Raw genomic sequence first — 7535 nt, forward strand, 5'->3', positions numbered from 1 at the left:
TTGTTTACAAATTGCTGCTGGCTGGCAAATGTCAAGCAAAACATTGTGGAATGAATGAGAAATTTCTCTCCCAATGCGATCTATTGTTGCTCTCTCTCTCTCAATGTTTATCGACCACTGTATTGGGATTTGTTTTATTTAATTATTTAATAATAAATTAGTAGCAAAATAGGAGATAAGAAAATAAAAAAACGCATATTTTCTGTAAAAATGTATTGATTATAGATTCAAATTAAATTTACTGTGTTTTTATTTAGTTTCCTTTTAAGAGTGCTAATGAATGTGCGGAAGTGACTGTGAGAGAATACAAAAGTCAAAAAAAAAAATACTTTGGAAATTGTTGAATGTTTTGATACCTAATTTAACACAATTTATCAATATTTTTTTATCTAAAGGTGAGTTTAAAATGCAAATCTTCCGTTTTCTTTCTTTTTTAATTAATGCAAAAGTCAGATACATATGAGAGAGAGTTGCTGTCAGGGAAAACAAATCCCTGTAAATTTGTTAAAAGAATACTTGGATTTATCTAATACATCGTAAACAATTACTTTATTAATAATTTGTTGTTAAAAGCGGAATCTATAGCGGGAATATCCCTTTCCACCCACGATTTGCAAATCTTAATGCAAGGGAGTCTTTGTTTGATGGTACCAAAAACAAAAAACAAAGAATCGTATTAATAATTACTTGGAAATGTAGATAGTTTTGGTAGTATGTTGTTACTATAATAAATTGAATATGTTTAAGCAATACATATTTTCTTATTTATAGGCAAAATTGTCGGTTGTGAATTTCCGTGAGGATTGTGGTTAAACCTTCTCTTCATACAGCAAAGTCTGTGTTCCTAATCGTAGACTAGGCCTGATATGAGGATCGCAGCATTAAATTCGTTAATCAATGAATGATCTATAACTCTGTCATAATCCATATCTATTTCATCAAGCTAAACAACCATTCACTCTTTGTAGTGTGAAAGATTTGGCAAATTGGTGAACTCCTTATAGGTACGTGTTCCAACGAAATCTATGTTTTGAGGCATGTCCATAGGAAACCCCTTTCTTTTGTATTTAACTGCAAACAATATAATCTTGTCACTAGTTTGGGAAATTGGTGGAGTCCTTATACTTATTTTCAATGTTTTGGACCATGAAGAGATGTTATCGGATACACTATTGTGGACAGCGATTCCTGTTGGATTAGTGAAATAAATATCTAACATAGGTACATGCGATGAAGATGTGAGCCAACACTCTGTAAACTTACAGAAAATATCATTTAGAAAATTCTCAAATGAAAAAAATATACCTACGACATACTAGGTATGTCCCAAAGCAAAAAGTTTTAACATTCCCAACCAACCCTAAAGGATCCGCCTGCCCACATCCGAGTTCGACGTTTCGTATGTAAATTTCTTGACCATATGAACTTGAACTTAAAAAATCAATATTGAACCTACGCCATCCATGATTAAGGTGTCTCATGCAATGGAGAAAAAAACTAAATAGCACTCACGTACCTTCTTGGTTCCTTTGTTTTAGTTTGTTGCAGTTTGGTTATGAAATATCAATTTATTATTATTTTATTATAATTAATGCCTTTTAATGCGATTTTTCTTTAAACAAATTTTCCAAACACTCACACACACACCCCCGAAACACATTGAATCGCCACTTTTTCCTTAATTCCACTTTATATCTTGTTATTAATGGATTATAAATTTAATAATTTGTAATATTTATTCTTTTTCCTCTAGAATACTTTTAGTTTAATTATTTATCACTCTATTTTCAATTCTTTTTTAATTAATTATTCCTAAAAAAAACTACAAATTTTATTGGCGACACCGGGTATTTTTATTTTGGCCATTTACAACTGTCCACACTGCTTTGTGTGTCTGTATTCTAAGGGAACAGCAGGTCTTTTGGCGCAGACGCTTTGAAGGACAAATAAAATGAAATCTAGGCGGCATTTAAACGAAAGCATAAACGTGGATTAAAAAAAAATAGGATTTAAAAGATTTTTTGATTTTGAACCATGGATCACAACAAACTTGTACTTTTCAAAATTTTAAAGAGGCTCCTTAGACTCGAGTATTCTTATAGATCTTTTGAAGGTTCCTTAAAGTAGAATTAAAGCAAAGTAATAGTATATTTTTAGGAGTTCCTTTAGATAAGAATATACGTAGTTTTTTTTTCAAAGATTTTTAGAAGGTCCTAAGAGAAGAATATACGTGGATTTTTTAAAAATTTGTAGGAGAACCCTTTGATAAGAATATACATGGATTTTTTTAAAGATTTTTATTAGGTTCTTTAGAGAAGAATAATTAAGATTTTTAGAAGATCCCTTAAAGCACAATAAATGTAGATTTTTTTAAAGGCTTTTATTGGATTTTTAAAGATTTTGGGAGGTCCCTTATAGCACAACAAATGTGGATTTTTTTAAGACTTTGAGGAGGTTCCTTTAAGCAGATAAACGTGGATTTTTTAAAGATTTTTAGGAGGTCCCTTAATGCAAAATAAACGTGGATTTTTAAAGATTTTTAGGAGGTCCCTTATAGCACAATAAATGTGAATTTTCTTAAAGATTTTTAGGAGATCCCTTAAAGCACACTAAACGTGGATTTTTAGGAGGTCCCTTAGAGCAAAATAAAAGTGGATTTTTAGATATTTAATGTTCCGTTTAAAGTAGAATAAGCGTGGATTTTTTTAGATATTAAAGGGGCGGCCTGTGTTATCAATTTGATATCTTTCTGTCCTATTGTTGATATTTTTCAGACCCAAAACGTAGATATTGCCTGAATTCTCTTTGATTGGCATGACTGAAGTCGATATTTGCCGATTGTGCCTTAATGAGTGTAAAGATTTCAAAAAACTTTATAACAAAGATGGACAAACCAGTGAACTGCATCAAATGCTCTACAAGTATTTTCATCCTGAGGTAAATTAAAAAATAACTTCCAAAAAATACAAATTTTAAATTTTGCTTCCATATTCTATTTTACAGACGGTTAATATGGATGAGGCCAAGCATTTAAGCTCTGTATGTTTACAATGTTTTGAATTTATTAAAGATTTTAAAAGCTTCCAGGAGAAAATAAGTTTGGCTCAAATAAAACTTTTGGATACGAAAAGTTTTAATAATGAAATTCAAGATAATAAAATAGATGACAAAAATACGATAAAGATCAAAAAGGAAACCAAGGAACTTCTGCATGCAAAGGAAGAATCGTCCATAACATGTGTTTGGTTGCATGGCTATAACACCAAAGAGCTCATTCCGAAGAACGAAACATGTGCAATATCTCCAGTTAAAGTAAAAGAAGTAAAGAGTCCCACATCCGAATCTACTATCCAGCGGTCCATGAAAAAGCAAAGTCCAAGTGATAAAAATAAGATTATTTGTAAAACTTTACGATGTGAACATTGCAACGAATCGTTTGGCCATAAGGAACAGTTATTACAGCACTCGTGCCACATACATTTATCCTCCAAGAAAAGTCCCTCAAGGTCGTCCCCAAAATCAACCATAAAATCTTCAGATCAAAATCAATCAAAACACATTGTGAAAATAGAATCCAATTGCAAATTAGGTGAAACGAATTCTCCTCGTATTAACAAACGGTCTGGCAAGGGAAGACTTTCCACGAATTCCTCCTATGTCTATACATTTACCAAAAATATTTATAAAGTTAATAAAACAAAGGAGGTAGGAGAAGAAGACCAAGATAAAGAAATAACTGCACCCCTTAGAACCAATGATAGGGGTTTATATTGTTGTAATCTATGTTCGAAAATATTCACCAATTATTCCAAATACAATAACCACGTTTTGTTAAAACATAATACCAAACATATATGCAGCATCTGCAGTCTCACATTTAAACAACGTACCCAATATCGCCATCATATACTGCAGCATAAAAATGAAGGTATGTCAACGGGACCAAATGAAGGTATTGCAACGAGACACTGTGAAGAAAATAACACTGAAAGCATGGATGCAACAGTGGAACTAGATGAATGCAGCGACGAAGAAGAATATATTTTAAGATATGATACAGATGATTCTACTAGGGAAGAGTAGGTCTAAACGTAACGTCCTAAATCAAAATGTAAGCTAAAATAAAGTTTTTTTAGGAATAGGATTAAAACTCCTCAACAGTTTCTGTGCCTTGTTTTATGTAATTTATAAATAAAATATATTTTAATGTATAATATAATTATGAGGTAAAAGGTAAATTTATTTTTTATGTTAAAAATTAACTTTTTATTAAATACAAATTTTGTAAACAAAAAATAAATGCACCATTTTGTTTGACACAGCATTTCTGTTATGAAAGGTTTTTAGGTGGAGGTCCCTTAAACGACAACAAACGTGGATTTTTAAAGATTTTTAGGAGGTCCCTTTAAGCACAATAAACGTGGATTTTTTAAAGATTTTTAGGAGGTCCCTTTAAGCACAATAAACGTGGATCTTTAGGAGGTCCCTTTAAGCACGATAAACGTGGATTTTTTAAAGGTTTTTAGGAGGTCCCTTTAAGCACAATAAACGTGGATTTTTTTAAAGATTTTTAGGAGGTCCCTTTAAGCACAATAAACGTGGTTTTTTTAAAGATTTTTATGAGCCCCTTTAAGCACAATAAACGTGGATCTTTAGGAGGTCCCTTTAAGCACAATAAACGTGGATTTTTTAAAGATTTTTAGGAGGTCCCTTTAAGCACAATAAACGTGGATTTTTTAAAGATTTTTAGGAGGTCCCTTTAAGCACAATAAACGTGGATTTTTTAAAGATTTTTAGGAGGTCCCTTTAAGCACAATAAACGTGGATTTTTTAAAGATTTTTAGGAGGTCCCTTTAAGCACAATAAACGTGGATTTTTTAAAGATTTTTAGGAGGTCCCTTTAAGCACAATAAACGTGGATTTTGTAAAGATTTTTAGGAGGTCCCTTTAAGCACAATAAACGTGGATTTTTTTAAAGATTTTTGGAGGTCCCTTTAAGCACAATAAACGTGGATTTTTTAAAGATTTTTAGAAGGTCCCTTTAAGCACAATAAACGTGGATTTTTTAAAGATTTTTAGGAGGTCCCTTTAAGCACAATAAACGTGGATTTTTAAAGATTTTTAGGAGGTCCCTTTAAGCACAATAAACGTGGATTTTTTTTAAAGATTTTTAGGAGGTCCCTTTAAGCACAATAAACGTGGATTTTTTAAAGATTTTTAGGATTTTTCAAGCACAATAAACGTGGATTTTTTAAAGATTTTTAGGAGGTCCCTTTAAGCACAATAAACGTGGATTTTTTTAAAGATTTTTAGGAGGTCCCTTTAAGCACAATAAAGGTGGATTTTTTAAAGATTTTTAGGAGGTACCTTTAAGCACAATAAACGTGGATTTTTTAAAGATTTTTAGGAGGTCCCTTTAAGCACAATAAACGTGGATTTTTTAAAGATTTTTAGGAGGTCCCTTTAAGCACAATAAACGTGGATTTTTTAAAGATTTTTAGGAGGTCCCTTTAAGCACAATAAACGTGGATTTTTTAAAGATTTTTAGGAGGTCCCTTTAAGCACAATAAACGTGGATTTTTTAAAGATTTTTAGGAGGTCCCTTTAAGCACAATAAACGTGGATTTTTTAAAGATTTTTAGGAGGCCCCTTTAAGCACAATAAACGTGGATTTTCTTAAGATTTTTAGGAGGCCCCTTTTGAGCACAATAAACGTGGATTTATTAAAGATTTTTAGGAGGCCCCTTTAAGCACAATAAACGTGGATTTTCTTAAGATTTTTAGGAGGCCCCTTTTGAGCACAATAAACGTGGATTTATTAAAGATTTTTAGGAGGCCCCTTTAAGCACAATAAACGTGGATTTTCTTAAGATTTTTAGGAGGCCCCTTTAAGCACAATAAACGTGGATTTTCTTAAGATTTTTAGGAGGCCCCTTTAAGCACAATAAACGTGGATTTTCTTAAGATTTTTAGGAGGCCCCTTTAAGCACAATAAACGTGGATTTATTAAAGATTTTTAGGAGGCCCCTTTAAGCACAATAAACGTGGATTTTCTTAAGATTTTTAGGAGGCCCCTTTAAGCACAATAAACGTGGATTTATTAAAGATTTTTAGGAGGCCCCTTTAAGCACAATAAACATGGATTTTCTTAAGATTTTTAGGAGGCCCCTTTAAGCACAATAAACGTGGATTTTCTTAAGATTTTTAGGAGGCCCCTTTAAGCACAATAAACGTGGATTTATTAAAGATTTTTAGGAGGCCCCTTTAAGCACAATAAACGTGGATTTTCTTAAGATTTTTAGGAGGCCCCTTTAAGCACAATAAACGTGGATTTATTAAAGATTTTTAGGAGGCCCCTTTAAGCACAATAAACGTGGATTTTCTTAAGATTTTTAGGAGGCCCCTTTAAGCACAATAAACGTGGATTTATTAAAGATTTTTAGGAGGCCCCTTTAAGCACAATAAACATGGATTTTCTTAAGATTTTTAGGAGGCCCCTTTAAGCACAATAAACGTGGATTTTCTTAAGATTTTTAGGAGGCCCCTTTAAGCACAATAAACGTGGATTTTTTTAAAGATTTTTAGGAGGTCCCTTTAAGCACAATAAACGTGGATTTTTTTAAAGATTTTTAGGAGGTCCCTCCCTTTAAGCACAATAAACGTGGATTTTTTACAGATTTTTAGGAGGTCCCTTTAAGCACAATAAACGTGGATTTTTTAAAGATTTTTAGGAGGTCCCTTTAAGCACAATAAACGTGGATTTTTTAAAGATTTTTAGGAGGTCTCTTTAAGCACAATAAACGTGGATTTTTTTAAAGATTTTTAGGAGGTCCCTTTAAGCACAATAAACGTGGATTTTTTAAAGATTTTTAGGAGGTCCCTTTAAGCACAATAAACGTGGATTTTTTAAAGATTTTTAGGAGGTCCCTTTAAGCACAATAAACGTGGATTTTTTAAAGATTTTTAGGAGGTCTCTTTAAGCACAATAAACGTGGATTTTTTAAAGATTTTTAGGAGGTCCCTTTAAGCACAATAAACGTGGATTTTTTAAAGATTTTTAGGAGGTCCCTTTAAGCACAATAAACGTGGATTTTTTAAAGATTTTTTAGGAGGTCCCTTTAAGCAAAATAAACGTGGATTTTTTAAAGATTTTTAGGAGGTCCCTTTAAGCACAATAAACGTGGATTTTTTAAAGATTTTTAGAAGGTCCCTTAAAGCAGAATAAACGTGGATTTTTTAAAGATTTTTAGAAGGTCCCTTAAAGCAGAATAAACTTGGATTTTTTAAAGATTTTTAGAATGTCCCTTAAAGCAGAATAAACTTGGATTTTTTAAAGATTTTTAGAAGGTCCCTTAAAGCAGAATTTTTTAAAGATTTTTAGGAGGTCACTCAAAGCACAATAAACGTGGATTTTTTAAAGATTTTTAGGAGGTCCCTCAAAGCACAATAAACGTGGATTTTTTTAAAGATTTTTAGGAGGTCCCTTTAAGCACAATAAACGTGGATTTTTTAAAGATTTTTAGGAGGTCCCTCAA

The 7535-nt window shown here is 31.9% G+C and overlaps 2 protein-coding genes across 8 annotated transcripts in view; one reads left to right on the forward strand and one right to left on the reverse strand.

The window, feature by feature from the left end:
• LOC141403769 (uncharacterized) overlaps positions 1 to 2361 on the reverse strand; it is a 42256-nt gene extending 39895 nt beyond the window's left edge. Inside the window, exon 1 of one of the 4 annotated variants that reach the window (XM_073986707.1) lies at positions 1517 to 2027. The gene's annotated coding sequence lies outside the window, so the exon portion shown is untranslated. Of the gene's footprint in view, positions 1 to 1516 lie in introns of all 4 variants that reach the window. The other 3 variants (XM_073986710.1, XM_073986712.1, XM_073986703.1) reach the window with 3 other exon arrangements.
• On the forward strand, positions 110 to 4324 carry LOC141403822 (uncharacterized). 4 transcript variants are annotated; one of them, XM_073986820.1, is made up of 4 exons: positions 184 to 395; positions 772 to 1004; positions 2775 to 2937; positions 3004 to 4324. In XM_073986820.1, exons 3-4 carry the CDS (start codon positions 2815 to 2817, stop codon positions 4081 to 4083), a joined length of 1203 nt encoding a protein of 400 aa, XP_073842921.1. In that variant the 5' UTR covers positions 184 to 395; positions 772 to 1004; positions 2775 to 2814; the 3' UTR covers positions 4084 to 4324. The 4 variants fall into 4 exon arrangements, with proteins under 4 accessions (XP_073842918.1, XP_073842921.1, XP_073842919.1 ...); XM_073986818.1 differs by lacking the exon at positions 184 to 395 and adding an exon at positions 453 to 711; XM_073986819.1 differs by lacking the exon at positions 184 to 395 and adding an exon at positions 453 to 708.
• The last annotated feature ends 3211 nt before the right edge of the window (positions 4325 to 7535 follow it).

Source organism: Musca autumnalis, unplaced genomic scaffold, assembly GCF_047663935.1.
Source record: "Musca autumnalis isolate F117 unplaced genomic scaffold, ASM4766393v1 scaffold_4, whole genome shotgun sequence".
In the NCBI taxonomy this organism is placed as follows: domain Eukaryota; kingdom Metazoa; phylum Arthropoda; class Insecta; order Diptera; family Muscidae; genus Musca; species Musca autumnalis.

What these genes read in the sequence shown, in the direction of transcription:
- LOC141403822 (XM_073986817.1), top strand. Translation starts at nt 2,815, where the DNA reads ATGACTGAAGTCGATATTTGCCGATTGTGCCTTAATGAGTGTAAAGAT. An exon ending in ACAAGTATTTTCATCCTGAG is followed by an intron (nt 2,938 to 3,003) that starts GTAAATTAAAAA and finishes TCTATTTTACAG; the next exon opens with ACGGTTAATATGGATGAGGC.